General features: G+C 39.2%; 1 protein-coding gene across 1 annotated transcript in view; it reads left to right on the top strand.

Moving 5' to 3' along the window:
- Window positions 1-1,139: 1,139 nt before the first annotated feature.
- Window positions 1,140-22,833, top strand: part of SMPX (small muscle protein X-linked) — a 36,319-nt gene continuing 14,625 nt past the window's right edge. The window contains exons 1-3 of the mRNA XM_054272148.1: window positions 1,140-1,186; window positions 5,423-5,512; window positions 9,157-9,310. Coding sequence (XP_054128123.1) covers window positions 1,148-1,186; window positions 5,423-5,512; window positions 9,157-9,297 — 270 coding nt within the window. The 5' untranslated portion in view covers window positions 1,140-1,147 and the 3' untranslated portion in view covers window positions 9,298-9,310. The remainder of the gene's footprint in view (window positions 1,187-5,422; window positions 5,513-9,156; window positions 9,311-22,833) is intronic.

The following is a 22,833-nucleotide window of genomic DNA, read 5'->3' as shown; positions in this document are numbered from 1 at the left end:
GATATTCTAAGTTGAAGCCAACCTACAAATGATCTGTTTTTTTGGGGACTGCCTCATGTGGCAGTTATACTCTTTGAGGTAGCCAAGTCTTTACACACTTTTAATTTCTCAGTGTATTTCTGCTATTCTCTCCTATGTCATTTATTTCTCTTCTCATTACTTCCCTTCCTATCTAAGATTAAATACAGTATCAAAAATGTGCTGTAGTTTGGTGGTGATCTGTGACTTTTCTGGTGAATTAATTTCTCAGCCTTTAGAATTACTGCCTTACTTTATATTGTATTAGTTAAATAACAAGACTTTGATGAAACTCTAGTCCAGTTAAAATGTAACTTCTCAGTGAGAGAATGAAAGGCTGAGATGGTGTTTCAAATAATCTGCTAATAAAATTTCTTCCTTTTTACTTTGGTGTATTTCCCTTTGCTATTGTATAATAATAGTGTATCAGTCTGTGTTTCTCCACCTGCATAAAATTATATGGAAAAATATGTTATTTTTGATCTTATTGCTTAAGAAAATTGATGAATCTATATGATCCAAAACTTTGAAGGGAGGCTACTTTGTGCTCTAGCAATTGTCAAGGAGAACGTTTCTGTTTGACCATCTTGATAACTTTCAGTCCACAAGCATTAAAGATTTGCAAGGACTGAGTCAGAAAATTATTATGTCTGCATTTATCAATATTTTCTAACAAGTTATGTTTTATTTGAGAGAAGGCCTAAACTAATAATACTGAAATAATAATAAAACTGAAAGTTCTAATAATTCCCACATACTGTGACTGAGCTAATCATACACTGTTTATCCTCAAAAGCTTCCTTTAATTCTTACTCATTTTACAGTGCTGTTAAGGTTTGAGAGATTCCTTATCTCTACTCATTATTGTTTTTAATGTGAAAGAGATAGCTTCATTTGTGGCTATGAAAGATTAATTGGTGAAGCTCAGGTGTTCTGTCTCCTCCTGATATCAGAAGGAATAACTAAGCAGCTTGGAAACTGAGATGGAAACAGGAGCTGGGCAGATGAAATGGATGCCTGTCAAGAGGCAGCGTGGGTTAAGTTCTAGCTTATCTTCCACAGCTATCAGAATGTCAGAGCCTGTAACACTTTCCAATTTTGCTTGCAGGGATAAGCCTCTGTCGTAAAAATGTCAAAACAACCAGCATCACATGTCAAAGCCATTCAGGTAAGAGATAGCATTTATGTTTTTAATATAATAAAATAATAAATATCATCTTCCATTGCTTGGCAGACTGCATTTTTACTCAAACAAAGCACCATAGGAGTGCTAGCTGGGGTTATTCTGTTAAAGTGAAAAGCTTAGTAGATATGAAAGCACTGAAAAAGCATGACCTGGAGATCATCTTTTGATCTGAGCTGATAGAAAAAGTGGATCAGATAGGTTCATTAATCACTTGTTTGCATGGTCTTTGCAGTGTTAGGGTATGCCTAGTGGAGGATCATCTAAGAAAAGTATGGTAATGCATCTGTGTAACTGTAAAGTAAAAATAATTCCTACAACCATTAGATTTGCCACAAAGCCAATATAATGCTGGGAGAATGATAGGCTAAAAAGATAGCATGGGTGTTGTGAAGTTTTTCATGTTTGCATTCTTAAGGAGAAAAACCTTCAAGTTCAAATAATTGTTTAAGAAGCCTTTTATTTAGAAGCCCAAGGAAAATGAGAGGAACACAGATCTTTTAATTTGAAACATTCTTGTCTGCCACGTAACTTTTCAATGATATATTGAAGGAAGATGGAGTTGACTGTTGCATACTTCTTGCTTATAAGGATAGAGTTGATTGTTGCATACTTATAAAATAAACAGCTGGAGAATTATCCCAACATCATCATGAAGTAAAGTCATGAAGAACGTGTTTAGTTCATGTTATCATTGGTTCTTGTCAAAAGGCCAAAATATCTTCTCAACTGAAGAATCTTACAGAATTCTCATGTATTTTGTAAAATGCACTTCCAATGAGATTTTACTAGGAGTTCAAGTTGCCTTACCTAAGAAACACAAAATGGAATTTCTGAAGTCTTCTTTGTTCTCTGTTTTCTTGAGATAATATTAATGCAATGGATTGGAGTACCAAGATTAATCAGCCAGGGGCTAGGCATCATACTAAAGATGCAAGGCACTGTGAAAATGCAGATTCTCTTTATCTTTATCATCATCATCATCATCATCATCATCATCATCAATTCTACCAAAATAGGCATGCAAAATACTGTACACTAATTCTGTTGAAATTAGAAAAAAATTGCCATTTTGCCAGACTTTTGATTTCACTCAGTTCAAATTTAATTCCCTCTTTTACAATGACTATAGAAATGTTTGTAGGATTAATGAAAAAATATGGATCTTTAATAGCTGAAAAGTATTTATTTACACTTTTCCTTTAATCTCCACAGGTACATACAAACATTTCTAAGGTATTAATTGGTTTACCTTTTTTTCTTAGAAATGTAATGATAGGCTGCATTTTATTTCTAGGATGGCTTCCACCTTCTAAATATAAACAATGCTCCTAGGTTGTTCATTTAAAAAATGCATTAAATTTAAGCACTAAGTGTTATATTTTAAGAAATTTTATTTTTTTGCAAAGGTAACTTGAATCATGAGAAAAATTACAGCAAAAATTTAAAATATATCTATTAAGCATTGGGTCAAAGGTGGTTCTAGTAGGGAGACTTGCACCTGAATTGATGCTTGTTACACTTTGAGCAGTCTAAGAACTATGACTCAAAATGTCACATTACTTTTCTACATTGCGATTCATATCTTATGATCCTTTGCTATTGTGTGCTGGTATAATAGGACTGATGTGCCCTGGGGAACGTACATCATGCTGCAGCAAAGGGAATGTAATGGCACCTCACTAACTGAAGTGTTTCATGGTGTTCTGTCTCTGAAATGGCTTTTTTCTGACTGTGATAGATATGGACAAAAATGTTCACTTCCCAATAGCTACTTAACACAGATGTGTGAGAGTTAAAGGCAGCAACTGATTCCCAAGAGTAGTTTGGGGCAATAGAGGACCAAAGGATGTTAATTTCTGGAAGCAATTGCTGACCTCCCCTTCTCACTGTACTGAAGGCTGTGAACAGCTCTGACTGAAAATTATTCTATCTTTAAACACTCTTGGCTTTGCCCAGAGGTAAGGGTGAGGAGGTTTCTAGGTTTTTGTTGTTGTTTGTTTATTTCCGGATTTCATTCCATTTTCTCTCCAGCTCCCTTCCTTCCTTCCTTCCTTCCTTCCTTCCTTCCTTCCTTCCTTCCTTCCTTGTTGTTAGGCAACACAGCACAAGTCCTTGCAGAGCTATGCTGCTGTACAGAATTTGGCACACACATTACACAGCTGCTCATCTGCAAGACAGGACCAGCTCTGGATTAAGAGAGATTTACAGCTCAGAACTTTGGTACCTATGGTCAGGAATTGTTTGGAAACATCATATTTTCATTTCATACTGGAAATACTTTCATTTACAGTATGTATTATCAGATCCAAACTGTTTTTAACTATGTCTTAAAGGATGCTCATTTTACTAAGTTATTTTGTCACAACTGCGTACCTCTTGCTTGAACTCTGACATGAATGTCCCTACTGCAGACAAAAAGGTACAAACTGCTTTAGTGTGACACAGATTACTGGGAAAGTGCTGAAGCAGACCAAAGAGTTCTTTATTGAATTTAATTAGCAGCCTGGGACTTTTGCTTTCTGAACCACTTTTAGTTGCAACTGGTCTGTCAGTCACAGTGGGAAATGCAAGGGCTGTAGTGTTCTGTGGGAGGCTGGCTTCTGCTTTGGCTGCCTCCAAGGGGAAGGAATGTCTAAGTTCAGGATGTGCACCACAAGGAGAGATATCTCTTAAAGGTTCAACTCTGCAAACCTTGCAGAGCAGTTTCCCATTCCAAAAATCGAAGCTGTCTGGAGATACCAGAGCTTGGTGGGGCAGTTACTTAAAACTAGAAATGGCAAAGCTGGGTTATTTCCACCCATAAATGAAATAATGAGTTAGGAACTGTGAGGATGAAAATTCCCAGTCCCCATGGAACTTAAAAAGTGCAGGTGAAAAGTTTCACAGTATCTAAACTAATGCCCAGTGGAAGACCTTTATGAAACAAATGTCTGTGACCCTGCAGATATTTGTCAGCCCCACTGAAATGACAGTGTCATCTTGCATGAATAAGATAATGGGAAACAGGTAAGCAGAATAGAAGGAAAAGCATTCATTTCTTGGCAGATGGATTTTTAATTTGCTTGTCATTTGATTACAGCTGTCAGAACAGTTGTTGTTACTGAAAACCGTGAGCTGTTTTCCTGTGGTTGCCCAAGTGGGTCATGATCTGCAAGACCATAACTTGAGCAGGAGGATGGGATTATTTGTCTTCATTTAGGTGGTAAAGGACAAGAACAGAGCTCTCTGTTAGAAGGTTCTCTGCTTCTGCTCCGTAACATTATCGATTCAACCCCTGGTTTTACCAGTGGGAGTCGTGGTATTTTGATGACATTTCCTGGGAGCAGCTTCTCTTCTGAGATCACGAGATAAGAATAAGTATAAATTGTGCATTTAGTTGATTGTGCCATTTGACTTTTAAAACAATCTTGGCTGGGTCACATTGGGAAATGGATACTTTTCAGCTGCTCTTTCCTAAGCAGTGTTTTGTGCTATTCTGTTCCCCAAAATCTTTACTTTTAAGATATATATTATCAGCCCAAATTATGTTATGGCTGCTGGCTTTCTGCCCCAGGTAAAAGATGAGATTGATGCAGTTGTGTGGGTGTAGTTCTGGAGGGAGTTTGCAGAAGCCAGGGGCCAGTGGTCTGCCCTGTGTTGGAGCTGGTTCAAGTGTTTGCAGTTCGTAGCAACTGTGGGTAAATTTTATTGGTAAAATCACATTTTAAATACTTACGGCTTAAGATGACTCAGGGCAGGCTTCCCTTCTAAGATACCTGTGATTAAGTGAGGTGAAAAGTGGTGTCATTAGAGAATGGAGAGTGGTTCAGTCATTGGGTGTAATTGAAGGATTTGCATGATTTACACTTAAACATTGTTTTTGGCACTCACTCTCTGTTTGACCTTGACCAAACTGAAGCAGACCTAGGTGCCTAAAGACTCTTTAGTGTCCAGTACTCATTTGTTTTAAAGTTCAATGAAATCAGAAAGCATTAGTCTAAAATGCAGAAATTCAAAAGCTCTCTAGTTTGTTTTTTCACTTTCTCTCTTTCAAATGGAGATGAAAGCACTTCTCTTTCCACAGGAGTGGTGTGATGATGCATACATTGAAGACATAAGTGCTTGGAAAAACCGTGATAATGTCTGTATGCTTGTCCCACTCCTTTCGAGTTTTGCCCTTTACCAACTGTATCTTCATTTATCAGTCACTATTAAATGCATCAAATTTCCTTCTGACAGGCTAATATTAACATCCCAATGGGAGCATTTCGCCCTGGTGCAGGCCACCCTCATAAAAGAAAAGAAGTTACACCTGAAGAAGTAGAGGAGGTAAGCAAAAAAGGTTTTTTGATTTGTTTTTTTCCGAGGAGAATCCCTGCCATAAAATGGAAAAAGCCTTTAAAGTGTTCTTATAGCTCCACATACCCCTCTTAGGTACCACAGCTGGACATGCACTGATCATTCACGGAAATAAATGGCCACTTACTAACACTTCATGTATAAATAGTTCTGCTTTTGGTGCCAAGGCACCTATAGGAATATAAACAGCTTTAAAGGTGTGTAGCTCTGCTTCCCCAGCAGGATGATATCTGCTGTCAGGGGAGAGAGCCAGGATTTCACCAGCAGTATTTCTCTAGATGGGAGCTGATGAGATACAGCAGGAAAAGTTATAGCAAGGCTTTGGAAGACTTTGCTGCTACCTGTCACCCTGTGGTGTGATTTATTGTTACAGCTTAACAATATTGGAACAGGTTTTCAAACACAACGCTTTTTAGAAGGTTTATCAACAAGAAGAAATTGAATGTGAAGACACTTGCAAGTTAAAACAGAAATTCCAAACCTATTTATCTGCCCAGGGGTGAAAATACTCCATTTTCGACTGAATTCTGTATTTTCATGCTTGTATTTTGCAGGAAGTGTTTAACACTGAGGTTTGAATATACAATCCAATTTATACCTTAACTAACATTGATCACAAAGGTTATGATTAAACACAGATATCATATTTCTGAATCATATCAAAGCATCTCAATTACCATTAACTTCAATAATAAATGAGACCCTAACACCTACAGTGGAAGAAAAGGTAGTGGTAGATATTCCAAGCAAGATAAAAAAGATGGGTGCTCCTGGCCAGTTTACTTAGTCTGGATTCACAGTCCCCACATGAGAACTCATCCTGCTGGGCCAGAGCTCCCACTGCTCCTCACAGCCAAGGGCAGGACAGGCTGTGTAAGACCCAATTCTTCCTCTCCTGTCTCAGGCAGATTTTTTCTCTGAATTTTGCCATATTTTGATATAAACAGTGCTCTGTTTACAGAGAACTTTCCTGAAATAATCAAACCTAGGCTGACTTGGCTCTTCAGAAGATTTAGAAAAAAAATATACAAAATGACCTTGGATAGGTATTGTGGCTTTCTCTCTTGGAAAGGAATCAAAGCATATTCTCTCTGCAGTAATTAAACTGGTGAAGGAGTGGATGTTACTAAGCAGAAACTAATATAGCATGTGTGAGTTCTAATAGTATTTGAGAAATAAAACAAATGACTGGTGCTGATAATTACATTTGTTTGGGTAATTGAATGTTGGTTTCTCAGCTGCATGAATACCTATAGGAGACAGACATTATGGAAGATCTTGGCCCAGGTTTTATGGGCAATACTCAACCAAACCAATGGGATTAAACACTACAGACAAAGATCTTGTTATAGGAATAGAATAAAAATGCTACCAGTGAACTTGTCATTTCAATTTTCTCATCTTGTTAAGTTTTGCCATACAGCTCATGATTTTTCAGAGCAGTTTTAGACAAATGCAACTTTTGCTAACAGTGCATAATTACTGCTAACAGTGCATTTGCCACTGTATTTTAAAGCCTTGACATAGGAGATGAGGGGAATATGGATCTTACTCAAAGGGGTGGTGGAGTCAGATAGGAATGTGTATTTTTGAAGGTCAGTGGAGCAGACATGTTAACATGAAAAGAAATGGAGGGTGGGAATTACAGGAAATAACTCTTCTTCAGTCAGAGCATTCCCATGCTTGTATTTTTTAACCCTTATTGTATATCTATTAACCCTTATTTTATATATATTGTATATGTAAGGGACTCTTCAGGCTTCCTTCCATAAAACTGAAGGCTTTAGTCTAAGCTCAGCTGTGTGTTGCACATGGAGTGAGTGATACAGGGAGCAGTGAGGTCCTAAACAGCAAACACCTGAGGCTGGAAGAGAAAGCTGACAACAATTTATGGAGCACAAAGTCTCCAAAATGTGGGCAAAGCTTGCACCACTTGTTCTACAAGAGGAGTGGTATTGCACATGACTTGAAATGGTATTTTTTACATAGTTTCTGCTATGTATTAATAAGTACTGCTGGGTTCAGGGAGTGCTTGTTTCCCGTGTTTATTCAGATTATCTAGGAAAACTGTCAAAGGAAACAGTACAAGCTCATTACATCTTTGACTACTAATACAATTTTGTGCATCCTTCCAAACAGCTTTTGTATCATTTTACTTATTCTCCTGCTGTGCTTTGCTACTGTTTCAGGATGTTAGATCATTAAACCACGTATCAGGCAGTACATATAGTTCCTGGGGATGAATTACTGGCTAGGATTTGAAATAATCTGGCAAAAAATAGTCAAATATTATTAGTATTATCTTGGATTAATTAATAGTGTATTGGCTAAAATGTCAGAAAAGATAATACAACTGTACCAAGCCAAGAAATGTAATTATCAATTCTATTTTCTAATATCTGGTGATCTTAGGAAAGTCCTTAAAGATCAGATAGGAAGAAAGTTTTCTCCAATACCTTGGTTTTTTGCTAGTAGACATTGCAATCTTCTTCCTGCTTAGCATGTAGTCCATTAGTCGACAGAGAAAAAAAAAGAGGGGTTTACTGGCCAATAATATTTGACAAGTAATGTTGGAATTTTAAAAATTAAGTTAAATATTAAGAATTGACTGTTCACAGTTAATTCCCCTTTTCAAAAAGGGTGGCTAATAAATCTGAATCATGATTGAATTCTAAAAAGTCCATCACAAGAGGACATTCACAGAGTAATCAAAAATGAAAAAATAATTTCATAATGAAATTATTTATAGTAAAATATAAATTAATCTCTACATGTACTTGATTCCTCCTTTATGTCACCTTTATAAAATACACACCAGGCTGGAACAACAGTACACTCATGTCTGGAAATCTACTCCTTGAAAAGATTACCCAGTCTACAGTAGAAATGGTCTAAAATAGCTGCTCTACTCACCTAGAAGCAATAGTACAGCTGAGGGAAGTACCAAGGGCTGAAATACTGTGGTCCATTGGGAAATGAGCTGAGTTGCTCATTGTTGTGTAATTGCTGTTATTTAACTGGTATTTTTACATGTCAGCAAAATAGCCATGCAGCACTACCCTAATTCAAATATAAAATGATAAAAACCCCTTCTGGTCTTGCAACTGAAGTTATGAAAAGTTAAATTTCAACTCATGTTGATCTTGCATGGAGCTTTTGGAGTCCATAACCCACTATCATAGCTCTTCTCCAGAGCTGCAGAAGTACATGATGATCTTTCTCTCCAAGTGTCTGCCAACTGTGAAACTCTAAAATGAATTAGATGATAAAAAATGCTGCTTTTTTATCATTTAAAATATGAAAGATTTAAAGTTTAATTCTCCTTTAATTCTCCAGTTATTTTCTAGAAATATAATTGCCTGGCATTATAAATTTTAACCCATTCTAAACCTCATTCCTCTACACTGAGCATCTTCCATTCTTTTTAGAATGGTTTTAGACACTGTAGACAACAACCAACAAAATAACTTATCTCTTCATGACTCCACCCCTTTTTCCACTGGGATTGCCTTTAGAATAAAGACATCATTTCCTGTTTTTCAAATAACTGATCTATGCTCATGTTCAAGAGATTGCTATTGCAGCAGGAAGGTCACTGGTGTCTTTTTGTGCAGAATGCTCCTGCTTCAACAGAGGAGGAGAAAGAGAAGAAACTGCTCCCAGGAGCTAAGAAACTTCCAGGTCTTGCTGTCAACTTGTCAGAGATTCAGAACATAAAGAGTGAGCTGAAATATGTCCCCAAAGCTGAACAGTAGCTGGAAGAAGCAGGTGAGTAGAAGAGAGGTTCTCTGCATGGCTCTGGGAGAAGCAGGCTGATCCAGAAAGCTCTCTAAGTAAAAAGACGGTTTTTCAACTACTCCAGTGGACCTGGAGTCACACACCATAATTCAAAGGAAAAATATTAGAACTCATAATTGGGATTTGCTGTTATTTCAAACATTTTGGAGACTATATCCAGTGATATATGGCACCCACCAACCAGCCTGAAGTAGTCTGTTCAGCATACTAGGAATTCAGTGCATTTGGAATATCAAAGCCACTTTAAAAATAATGTATTGCTTCATAAGCATAAGTTCCAGTTTTGTAAAATATAGATCTTTTATTTTTACAATATAACTACAAATTAATGTTTTCCAATGCAAATAAATTTATTGCAATGATGGACAAGTAGGTCAGTATTTTTGAAAAGCTCCTTTGGAACATTAGTTATTTGATATTAATTTATTCATGTAATTGAAAATTGACATACTAATGGTTCTATGTATTTGACCACACAAACATACCCCACGCTATTTGTGGCACTCCAGGGCTTGCTGTAGTCCAGCACAGCAAGGACATGGATCTGTTGGAGTGAACCCAGAGGAGGGGCACAAAGGTGAAGGGAGGGCAGGAGCATCTCTGTGAAATACAGACTGAGAGAGTGAGGTTGTTCTGCCTGGAGAAGAGGAGGCTCTGGGCAGATATCACTGTGGCCTTTCAGTACTGAAAGAGGGCTTATAGAAAAAAGGAGGACAGAATTTCTGGTAGGTCTTTTTGTCATAGGATAATGAGTAATTGTTTTAAACTTGAGGGCATTGGATTCAGACTAGATATTAGGAAGAAGTTTTTTGCAATGAGTTTGATGAAACACTGGACCAGGTTGCCCAGAGAGGTGGTGAATAAATGCCCCAGCCCCATAAACACTGAAGATCAGGCTGGATGAGGCTCTGAGCAACGTGGTCTAGTGAAGATGACTCTGCTTATTGCAGAGGGGTTGGAATAGATGACCTTTAAAGATCCTGTCCAGCCCAAAGCAGTCTATGATTCTATGATCGTTTTATTTAAAAGGAAATCTTCAGTGCCAAGTGAATATTTCCAAAAGGAAATATTCAGCGCTTCAGTGCCAACTTCAGAAAAATTTATATCTGATTTCAAACTAGACCCATAAGCCTTTCTTGTTCTACATTCTGAACCTTATAGAAATTTATGATAACCTCTGTCCATGAAATTATCCTATGATTTCTTTGAAAAGCCTGAGTCAGTAAAGATGTGTCAGGCACTTACAATGAAAAACCCAGATGTACAGAGAAGTTTTAATTCCAAAAAATCCCCACCCTGGCTATAGTAAGAAAAAGATAGTTGTGTCACATAATATTCACCTGAATTGGTAGTTGTGCATACTGACTGATAAATCCTTTTTATCTTGAAGAGAGGCAGAGGAGTTGAGCAGGAGAAAATCATCTGGAATTTACTGCACAGAAACATAAATGAAAAAGAGAGGAAAACAGAAAGCCATGCAAAGGGGTTCTGGGAATGCAGAAATGCTAAGAACCAAGAATATGAAAAGAAATTGTGTATAACTTGAGTGCATTACCCCAGTGCACTCTGCATCATTAACATAATTATTTTTTATATGCAGCATAAATATGCCATTTGGAAGGAAAGAGTGTTGAGTTTTTTCTTGCTTTTACCCTGCTGTGTCATAATGTTCCTGATATTTTAAACATGTAACAGAGTCTTTCTCTTCAGGAAACTTGGAGGAGGGGAAAAAACATTTTGTAAAATGTAACATTTTAGTAATTTCAGTAAAGCACTGCCCAGAGAAATATGAATCTTTAATGTGAGGCTTTAAAGAGGTTTTTTCCTATAAGAGATATTCCAACATAAATTTAGTCCCATATTTATTCTCAGATAATTACTATTTTTAACATTTAAAAGTTTTTTAGTAATTACCTTACTGAGAATCTGACAGAAACATTTAGGGCAGGCTCAGATGTTCACTCTAAAGTTTTCTACAGAAACATCAGCCAAGTAAAGGGCATCTTGAAAGCAATGAGATTATTAAGAAGTAATTTCTGTCTCTGTCCTTCTTTTGATGTATTGGTTATCAGGTTCTGACAGGGATACAGGTTTCTAGATTTTGGGTAGTGCAGTCACAGATCAGATCTGAAAACTCAGTGTTCACAGGATCTGCAGGTACAAGACTCACTGGATGTTGGGCAGAACTAAGCATGTGCCTGAATTCCACATAAAATTGAGATGTAAATTAATCAGGTGCCACATCCAGCAGCCTTGAGTGATACTAAATGTAAGGACTGTCCCCTGTAAGAGGAAATTAATCAGATCTGTTGCTTAAGTTGTGGCCTGCAGCCTTGTATAAAATGTGGTCTTGTCAGAGAGCTGTTTAATGATTGATTGTGCAAATCTAGAGAAGATTATCTCAGTCTGGAAGAAATTCACAATCACATATACCTGATGCTTTGCTCCATCTACAAGAAGGGGTTAGAGATCATCCTTTGGATGTGATGATCTCAAAAGAATGGTGAGCTAACTGGTCAATAGAATATGCCAGTGCAGAGTGTGTACTGATAGATGAGAGTGTTCTTTGGTTTTCACAGTTTGGAAATTAATTCTCTCTTACATCAGTACTATAATCTTCTCAGATATTAACTATTGAGGGATTTCCCTTTGATATTATTTTTTTTCTTTCTTGTGGTACTCTGTAGGAAACTCTGTTTCTACTTGAAACAGTTAGAATAACTCCAAATACTCTGGATAATTTCCATTATTCTGTGATCCTATAATATCATGCAATAAAAAAAATCACAAATACACTTTAACATGCCACAGATATCAAGGCTTTTAGAACCACAGCAGGTATTTCCAACTTTACCTCCTGTATTTTCATATTTCATGGTTAGTTTCAATAAATTGTAAGCTGACATGATTAATTTTGTATTAATTTTGATCCATGTTTTCTTGCTCAGTTTAGCATGCAAACCCAGCAGCAAAAATAAGAAACCAACAAAGCATTAGGCTGGTTCAGTATTTGCAAACCCATTCCTACATAATTTTCACTTTAGAGTAACTTCTGTTAAATGTCTTAGGTCTTGCTCTTCACCGAATTAGGAAACATGAATAGACTTGCTAGGATCATAGTGGTGACTACAACAGTTTGTGGGAGGAATGTAATTAGGGAGATGTCATGAAGCTGGATCCACTGAAGGTCATCAAGTGCTCCTCAGTTAAGATATTACTGTAGTCATCCCTTATGGGGATCTGGTCTATCATCTATAATTAGCTAATTAGCATAATCTCTCATAAAGATTTTTTTCTTCCATACCTGTAGATGATGTGTTACATGCAGCTAGTTTTAATATACAATGTGAGTTATGATCAATTTTCCTTTTCTCCATCTACAATTTTTTTCTGCTCTTTTCACACCTGGACATTTCTACATGCACAGGAATGAAGCATATGCAAAATAAAGTAGTAGCAAAATATCATACACTAAAAATATATGCCCTATTGAATAAGCAATGGTAGGAAGCATTTAGTTTGTGACAAATGGAGCCTGCTGCGGCTGAGATTTATTGCCAATTGTTGTGATATCTCATGTGATAACTAGCATGGTGATTGTACTTGAAAATGGGCCTGAGCACAAACTGGCATTTCCCCTGAGAATATAGATAATGGCAGCCAGTTACTTCTGCAGCTCATGTTCATTCTTCATCCTGCATCCCTTCACCTTTGTGTCCTAAGTGTGGAGGGCTGTGTAACAAATCTTTTATGGTGATGGGCCATGGAATCTAAATGTTGGACTTTGGTTTCAGAGGACCTAAACCTTCAGCTAAAGGGGTCTCATCCTTTCCTCTTGAAGAAAGCATTCTTAGTGGAAGAACTTCTCAAAAGGCAAAAAGGGAATTTACTATCTTGAAGTTACAAAACAGTCTGTCATGGACATAGGGGCAGCACTCCCAGCACTGTATTCTGGTCGTGTTTGGAGAATGAGATTGTCAGGATCCCCATCACAATGTTGATGAGATGGTTTCTCACCATCTAATGCAGTACTTGCAGACAAATCATTGTCTTTACCTGGAGCTCTACTGGAGAAGGTGGTTTGATTGCAGAAGGTAATTCTGTTGTCAGGTTACAGAAGCAAGGGAACTCTATTTTGAAGTCTGAAGAACTAGCGAAAGCTTCCTAGCTCAGCTTAGCCTTTGCACTATGCAGAGAATTCTGCCCCACATAAAATGAGAAATCTTGTCAGCAGAGCAGCCTCTGAGATTGGCATCACTTGGGGGAAAAAGAAAAGGGGAAAAACCATAACAGAAGTCCCTCAGGGAATAAAGGTCTTATATCCATACACACAAGATGGTGTGCTATTAGTTATTCCTTGGTGTTGCTATTAATTATTTACTTAAAAAAATTTGTCTATCACCCCAGGCTAAAAATGCACATTATAACTTTGCCCACTAAAGACTTAATTACAGTTTCCTGCTATATATTGCTCTAAAGCTGCCCCTCAGTTGCAGCAGCCATTTACCTCTCCTGGTGTCCCTGCTCTTACACACAATTTAGTGTTTGCATCTTGTCCCTGTGCTCTCATGGATCAGAGGGGTACAGTTAAACTGCAGAACAGTTACAAGCAAGGTTATTGCTTTTTTCTCAGAAACACAACAGTGCTTTGCCAGTAGAGGAACTCTGACCTGCTGTGAGCTCTTGAAAGAGCACTGCAGTTTTAGGAATATGTGTTCATTTAATTGAGTCCCAGCAGCCAAAGCTTCTGTGAGAGAAGGAGATCTTGCATCCAGAGGATGCCAGGGTAGGTCAGGATATAAAATCTCCTGGAGTGGGAACTATGGGGTGAAGAGGGAAGATGTGCATCAAGAATTTCTGCAGGACCCTCCTGCCAAAGTGAGAGGGGTCATGGGGAGATCTCCTTGGTGTGCATGAGTGCCTGAAGGCAGGGTGCAAAGAGGGCAGAGCCAGGCTCTTCTTGGTTATGCAGTGACTGGGCATCCCCCAACATACTCACTGTGTGGCCTGTGTTAATTTCAAAGTCTTCTTGTCTTCCTCTATCTATGGTTTCCCACCATTGTGCTGTTTTTGATTCAGAACTCCCAGACCAGCAGCACTCGAAGGTTTCATGGCCAGCCATCAACTTTGTCAGGTCCCTTCTACTTGTAAAACTGTCCTAAGAAACTAGGTAGCTGAAGGCTTGTAGGATTTTTTAATAGCATATTTAAAGTTCTTTTGGTTTGCCTTCCAGGTTTTTTGAATGTACTTAAGATGTGCTTTCAGACTTTAAAATGGAAGAGCTAGAAATTTCTTTTCAAAGAGAAAAATGGAATGTCCAGGACATTATTTAGTATCAGATGAACCATTGTAATCCTATTACCTCCTTGAGAAAAAAAAGATCATGTTATTATTTCCCAGAATTTCTGTGAGCAGAACAAAAAAATTAGTTGTCATGGTTTAACCCCAGTCAGCCACCAGGTACCACACAGGAGCTCACTCACTCCCCCACCAGTATTGGGGGGAAGAAAATTGGAAGGGTAAAAGTGAGAAAACTTGTGGGTTGAGACAAAAACAGATTAATAGGTAAAGCAAGTGTCATGCAAGCAAGCAAAGCAAAACAAGGAATTCATTCACAGCTTCCCAAGGGCTGGCAGGAGCTCAGCCATCTCCTGGAGAGCAGGGCCCCATTGCACACATCAGTGACTTGGGAAGACAAACACCAGCACTCCAAACATCTCCTCTTCCTCCTTTTTTCCCCCACTATATACTGATCATGATGCCATAGGGTCTGGAATATCCCTTTGGACAACTGGAGTCACCTGTCCCAGCTGTGTCTCCTCCCAGCTTCCCACCAGCATGGAAGTAGGAAAAGCAGAAAAGGTCTTGGCTTTCTGCAAGCCCTGCTCAGCAATAACAAAAACATCTCTGTATTATCAGCCCTGTGTTCAGCATAAATCCAAAATGTAGCCCCATAGCAGCCACTGTGAAGAGAATTAACTCCACCCCATCCAAACCAGCCCAATTTCCTGTAATGTGGTTTGCAGCTGTCTGTCCTGGATTGAGTCTCTAGCCCAGCACACATCAGTCCTTTGCAAGTCAAGGAGAAATTTCCTTCTCATTCTCTAGCTGAATTGTGGAAGAGGAGGGGGAAAACAGACTGGAGAGAGTCTGCTTTCTGGAGGCCTAAGAAAGCTTGAAGGTGTGCGTTAGGAGGTTAATTTTGCCAAGTAAAGAGCAGGGCATATTCTTATAAACCACAAATGCTTCTACATAAATTAGTTAGGAAAAGATTTTGCTTTGTCGTTCTGGAAACTGACTAATAACTTCAAAACAAACACTGAAGAATCAGAAAACATTTTGCTTCAAAGCAAACTACAATAATAGATGCTTGTATTTTTTTCAAAACAAAAATATGAAAAAAATAGTCTTTTATTTCCAAACTGTATATTCAAACAGAGCTTTTAAAATTATTATTACTGGAGGAGACAAGCATAAAGTAATAACTTGAAGAAGTCTGTCCTAATTTTTGGAAGATGAGCATGTTATTTACTGCTCTATCCACACCATACACAGGAGAGTTTGCAGACGTGGAGATGAACAGGCCTCTACACAGGGACAGGAGAAATGTCTTCATTGACCCTCTCCTTTGAAACATTAATGCACTTAAAGTAACAAAATATTTCCAATGCTAGCAATGTGGACCCACAAGTCTCTGCTCTGTTCTCAAGTGAGAACCATTTCTGGAAGAGTTTTGTTTGAAAGCTGAACATTTTCATAGCACACTGCTATTTAATAACTGCTTCCCTGTAGTCATTCTGTTGATTACTTAGTCCTGAACTCTTTTATAAAATAACCCCTCTCTTTCCATGGGTGCTGTTCATGAAAGATTTTCATAAAAAATAAACTTTACAATCAGTTGCCTGAGATGCAATTTCTGGGGTGACATCCCTCAGAGGAAGCTCAGAAAGGCAGGAGGTCTCATGATATATTAGATGTTGAGGGATCAGTGAAATGTGAAGAGGGAATACAGTCACCAGTCTTTTTTTGGCTCATCTCTGCTAGATGTGTTAAGACTTAGCCCATGAACTACAGCATCTAAGAACAGGTACTACTGGAATGTACTCCTCTTGGAAATCTCAGTACAGGATATCAGGAATCCCTAAAACTTCAGTTATTTGCCGTGTGAACAGATCCAAGTATTTAGATGAATACTGTGACTTGAAAGGCACCTATTCCCAGTCATATTCATATAAATCCATGCAGAACCAGCTGTGACCAGGGAACTGTGGACATGAGAAGCTGGAGAGCAGGAACAAGATCCTACTGATCACTGCTAGATGGGTATGAGTGAGATGAGAGCAATGCTGTTTGTCTCTTTCTGGGAACTGTCCTGCCAGTGTTAGGTACGCCTGGAGCAATCAGACACTGCAATGACAGAAATCATCTGAAACACAAAATAATAAGCAATTCCAGTCATTCCCACCTTATACAGTTCAAAATGTGTTCAGCACAAGGTTTTCAAGCACTACATCAGAGTGAAAAGGCTAACTGCTTTGGAACACATGAAGTGTGACTTCCCACAATAGTAACAGCTCAGATAGTTTTATCAAATCTACATAAATTGTAGCCAATTAAGTTGACAGTATGATCTGAAATATCTCAGCTCTGATGTGATAATCAAATGAATTTTCTTCTAAATTTAGTGCCTCATCATTTTGTTTTATAGATTTTATTCATTTCATTTGATAGACTACCTAATTATGTTCTCACAGCCTTGTGCTTAAAAACCACATAAATTACTGCATTACTGTACTTTGTCATCTCTTGCAGAACTGGCTCTATGTGGCATAAGCTTTGTCACCCTTGTCCAGGAGCAGGCCATCTACAAGTGTCCCAAGCCCTGCTTTGTACTCAGGACTACATCTGCTTCAGCCACCAAATTGCTCCTGGTGTGCCTTCTTTTAAAAAAATGTAGCTCTTTTAGTGCCAAGGCTACCTCTGTTTCACACTTGTTTGCAAATTTCTTCAGAGAATAACATTTTGTAGTGTTTGAGCTCACTGTGTGGAGGTAGAACATCCTATGTAGGTGGAGCTCACCATGACACTGATCCCAAGATCCATTGCCCCGCTGTCGACACTACAGAGGAAATTCAAAGCTTCCAATGTAGCTGGGTTTTGCTGACCCTATCTGCTGCTGTTTTAATCTCCTAATTTCCCTTTGATTTGGCAATGGAGTCTCAAATACGCTGTATTTCCATGTGAACAAAGGACATAGCATAAATGAGCATTTCCCTGCAGAAATATGTATTAGTTTTACTCTCAATGTTGGTCATAACTTATTTTTCAAATTTGATTTGCTATGGGTTTTAGCTAGCTGAAGGGAGACTCAGCTGAACTAACCTTTACTTCAATTTGAGAACAAGTGTAATGCCTAGTTTTCTGTCCTGCCATTTACTGTCATAACAGTAGGGCTGTATTTGCTTCTGACTGCAATTGACTGAGGTTCATGTACAGATATGGATTCCATAAAAGCAGAATCAAGCCCTCAGTCTTGCTCTTCAGAACTCACTCCCCCACCTTGGTAAAGCTGATGTAGCATTGCTTTTAATTTAATAATTCAGCTATTCAATAGATAAAAGAAATAAATTGAGTCCTTCAGCTTTTAGCTCTCCTGGGTCTTTGTTCTCATTTATTGCCTTGGAGCACACCTTGTCTTAAAATTGCTGTTCCTCCTACGTGAATTTGCAGAGCCTTTGAGGGCAGAGCAGAGCAATGCTGGAGCAGTGATGGCAGAGGGCAGGGATGCACTCGGGGAGGGAGGCGCTGGCCGCGATCGCCCCGCTCGCAGCGATGCAGGAATGGGGCTGGGACAAAGGGACAGAATGGCTTTTACTGAGGAAACATCAAAGAACAAAAAGCTTCCCCCAGAGCCAAACTGCTCCTGTTCTGAGAGAAGGATGATGACAATAACCGGATATTGCTGTTTCAAAGCTTTGAAACGTGCTTGCTGCCTTTGTACAGAAGATGAAACCAGCATGAAGTATGTATTGAAATGGAAGAAAATGCATATGCAAAGACTTGAAAACAAATATTTGAGCTGAAATAGGCAGAATCCAGGGAAAATAATACCTTCAGTTTTTCTGTGTTTACAACTCACACTGCTCTTGAGTGCAGTATCCTTCCCAAAGATTGTTAAAGATGGCATACAATATGTCCTCTGCTAAAATTAATGAAGGATCTCAGACCTCCATTAAATACCTAATGAAGGATCCCAAACCTTTCAATTCTGAATTTCTCAATTTCCTCGGTTTTGTGGTTTTGTCTGAAAATATTTGAATTGATCTGTCTCTTCAGGCTTTAAATAGAAGCATTTATTTTTGAAAAATATGTAATATTTCTCTTTTTTTAGTTCTCAAGAAAAGAAGAGCTCTGTCAAGACGAGGCATACTTTCAGTTTTTCAGTCCATTTTGCTGAAAGTGAGTCCAGATGGGTCTATCACACATGTACCCTTTTTTTAGTTTAAGCCCTTAATTAAAACAGTAACGAATAGCATAGTAGTGCATCTCTTTCTGCTTTTTATATGCTTCTAAATTTTTTATTCTGGAACAGAATCAATATGCTATATATGTGAATAATTACTCTGGGGCAAATTAATTCTGCAGCTAAGTGTTGTCTGTCTCCAGTTACTACAGTTTAACACATTAGCAGACAACACCTGAGCCACTTCTGAGCTCGTGGATGCTTCAAAGTCTGTCACAAACCACATTTGTGTTTTGCCTTACACGTGTGGAGAACAAGAACCTGGCCAAACCTGTGTTAATCCTGGCCACAGAACACCACAGCTCACTTGACAAGCAGTCATGGGCCATGTCCAGGTGTGAAGTTCTGTGCAGCTGGGTTGAATTAAGAACACCTAAGGCAGGATGACTAGTAGGGTGTCATCTTCAATGCCTTGCTTTAATAGACACCATAGAGATGAGTAGAGGCTGGCTCTCAGAGAAGTTTGTGCTGACCTGCAGCTAAAAGCCTCATTTTTGAGCTAAAGATTGACCATCCTTCAGCAAAGTCAAGTCCTTGGGGCTCCATCTCCAGTGAGATTTTTGGCATCTTAACCATTTCCATCAAGGCAAACCCATGGTACAAAAACCATGTGCAATGGCAGAAGAATACCTTGAGCCAATGGACCCTCAATTCACATAGTGAGCAATGTCTGGAACTTTATGAGCAGCGCAGGGACCAGATCCATGTTGGGCAGAATGAAGCAGGCAGCTCCAGACAGTCATCCAGGATGGCAGAACACACCTTGCACTGCTGTTCTGACCTGCCTCAGGGAGACACTTCATCTCCATGTCCCCCAGTGCTCTCTTGGCCAGGGAAGTGATCCTGTGCAGGATCTACCAGGGGGAACAGCTGCCTGAACTGCAGCTTCTGTAAACACTCACTGCCTCACTGGCTCCCTCACTAAAGAGGGGAGCTGAGTGCCTCAGACCCTGAAAGCAGGCAGGCAGGAGTGGAGAGCAGCTGGCCCACGTTATGGCACTGCCTTCTGCCTCAGTTGCAGCATCCCAAGGGACGGATGAAGGCCAGAATTGTCTTCCCCTGCCAGGGTGCTCTAGCATTGCTCAGGGGTAAGTCCTGGCTCCCCCCAACAGGCTGCAAAGAGATGTACAAGGTTATAGAGAGAGGAAAATGGAGGCAGTGTCCTGTCTCACCCATGGTCCTCAGTGCCTCTGATCACACAGATCCCTTCAGAAACTTTCTGCCCTGCAGAAACCCACACTTCTGCCATCTTGAGAAGATGATTTTGGATGTGCTGTTATGAACCCTTGAAACACTTCTGCAAGCAGCATGATGAAGCTTGTGTGGAAAGCTGTTTAGACATAGCTAACAGAAAAAAATGGAAAACAATCAGATTTTTTCCCCTGGAGCTTCAGCAATGTTCTCAGTAAAGCCAGGAGACATTTCCCATCACCCTGAATAAAGTGTGAACTGTCTCCTCCAGATATGCTTCAAATTTTTAAAAAAGCAAGTAGAAAAATTTGCAAACATGCAAGAGAAGGGATGTGCTGGTGGCCCCTCCCTTCTGCCTTGGCTCAGTAGTTATCACACATACACAGCCAGGAAGCATGAATAAACCAGGTCAGGTCTTTCTTTGCCTCAAAAGGATTAAAACCCACAGTTCTTCCTTCCCTGGAGACTGCAGGCTAGCTTGGCAGGGGGCCCTTTCTAGACTTCAAGCTAAAGCTAACCTTCTGTGCAGAAATGAATTAATCTCTAGATAAGTCAGCTTGATGGAAGCTTAGCAAAGTGGAGCTCAACTTGCACTGAGGAAACTTGCTTCCATGTGCCTTAGCCTGTGGATTGCTGTGTACCATGTCTAAAGGATAATTTGTGTATCACCAGTCTCCTCAAGCTATGATGTGAAAGAAACCAGGATGGCTGCTGCTGTGTTTTTGTACAGTCTGATGCAATCAAATAGATGCTGAGGAGGACAGTCTCTGTGGAAAGCCACCAAGCTTCTGAGTGCTGCTCAGGTTTACACGTCTCCCTGGCACTCAGATGAGCAGGATTATTTAAACTCAGGTAATTTTAGATGGGCATGAGTACAGTTTGAGATTATGGTGTAGCTGGTTTTGAGGACCACAATTTTGGATTTAAGTACCTGCATCCCATTTGCACCTGAGGCCTCCAGATTGTTGGGGCTGTCCTTTAGTGGTAAGGAGCTCAACCCCAAGGTCACTCAGTGGGAACTGTGCTCATAAATCACTTAAGTGCATGTCAAAAATCACACTCCAAATTTGAATCTTCAAATTGCATATTGCTGACTGCTGAGAGTGAGTGGGACTCTGTGTCTCTGCAGCCAGAGCCAGCAGCTGTGCTGGTACAGCTGTGCGAGTGCTCCAGCAGGAGCTGCTGCTCACCTCTGAGAGGAGCCTTTCTGCCAAGCTGAGCTAAAGAAATATTTTCCGCAGAAACTGTACATCATGGCCATGCAAATTCAAAACCAAAATATAATTGGTCTCTGGTGCCTGTGTTTTAACAGCAGGTGATTCCTCACAGATTTTCCTTCTATTTCTCTGTGGAAACATATTCTTTTCCTTTTCAATTTGTATAGTCAAAAAACAATTTTCTATTTTGAAACAGTGCTGTGAAAAAGTTTAGTTCTCCCATATGTCTTCCAGTCAATCCTAATAACTCATTTCTAAATGCTCACTTGTCACAGATTGCAAATCAAGTATTAACACGACAGGCAACATGTTGTAACACTTTCATTTATGTTTAGAAGAAACCTGTCTATTCCTTGGAAAAAATGGGCTTACCTTTGAAATCCTAATAAATGACAAAATTCTATAAACACAACATATATATATATATATACTGGTTATTGATATGAAAACATGCATGCTGTAGATTTATGTATTAAAACTGCCCCACTACCTGCAGTAGCTTTGAAGAAGTGAGATAATGTGAAGAATTGAGCATATCCTGTACAGACCAGATGTCAGAATGCACAGTTTTCTGATGCAGTCAGTAACATGTCAAGTTAAATTAACAGCCTGTATATGATGTCTTGGCTTCATGCTTTTCCATCTGAGGCGATCCTCTGGGTTAGGTGCAAGACGGCTGTCAAATTTCCCAAGCTGATTAAGAACTCTCACTTTTCCATGGCAAAGGAGCCATAAAACCTAGAATGAGACTTAGATATGCAGAAGAGGCTGCAGAGAATGTGGGTTATGTAAAAACTATGTTGGGTTTTGAGTTGGCAATCATTTTCTTACTGCCCTTTCCTTTTTCCTCCCATTTGCTGTATTTTTCAATATATTTTACTTCATACAAAGTGCTAAGAATTTCAGGAAAAGTATTTGCAAAGTGCCCAGAGACCACTAAGCCTCAATTTAAATGTATTGAAAATAAAACCAGAGCCAACTTCTGTCTCATCTGTGAGTATATTTGCAGGGATGTGACCATTGTCTCAGGCCCACTCTTTTTACTGCACATGCCAGAGTTATGTTGAAAGAAAACAGGGGGATGATTAGTACCACAATTAATCATAGTTCAGTCGTGCTGTGATATTATCTGTAGGCATATCAGACATACACTATATTTATATGGAACAACACTCACTCACACATTATGAATTCTGTGAGAAGCAGCCATATGACCAGGAGAAAGTAGCATTTTTAGAAACTGTAACTGGCACAGAAAGTCAAATGTGGGTTATTTGCAGTACAGACTGGGTAAAGTGGCAGAAGAGGCAGAACTCATGATGAATAAATTGGGTATTGCTGCTCAAATAGAGATAGCTGAGATTTCTTTTGTCTTTCTTGGAGAGGAGCCTCTTCTCAGTGACTTCAAGATCACAAAGTTTGCTGCTAATGCACTGAGAGCAAAGAAATCAGACAGACAGAGCTTAGGGATGGGGATTGCTTCAGGTTTGGCAGCACTTGGCTGTCCCAGCCCCACACTGCCCATCCCTGTTCCTGCAGTGCAGCTGTACTGAGGAGCCACC

Source organism: Melozone crissalis, unplaced genomic scaffold, assembly GCF_028551555.1.
Source record: "Melozone crissalis strain CALT ecotype California unplaced genomic scaffold, PUWL_Pcris_2 ptg000013l_1, whole genome shotgun sequence".
Taxonomy (NCBI): Eukaryota; Metazoa; Chordata; class Aves; order Passeriformes; family Passerellidae; genus Melozone; species Melozone crissalis.
The sequence above is the reverse complement of the archived record's forward strand: the minus strand, read 5'-3'. Positions and strand labels throughout refer to the sequence as shown.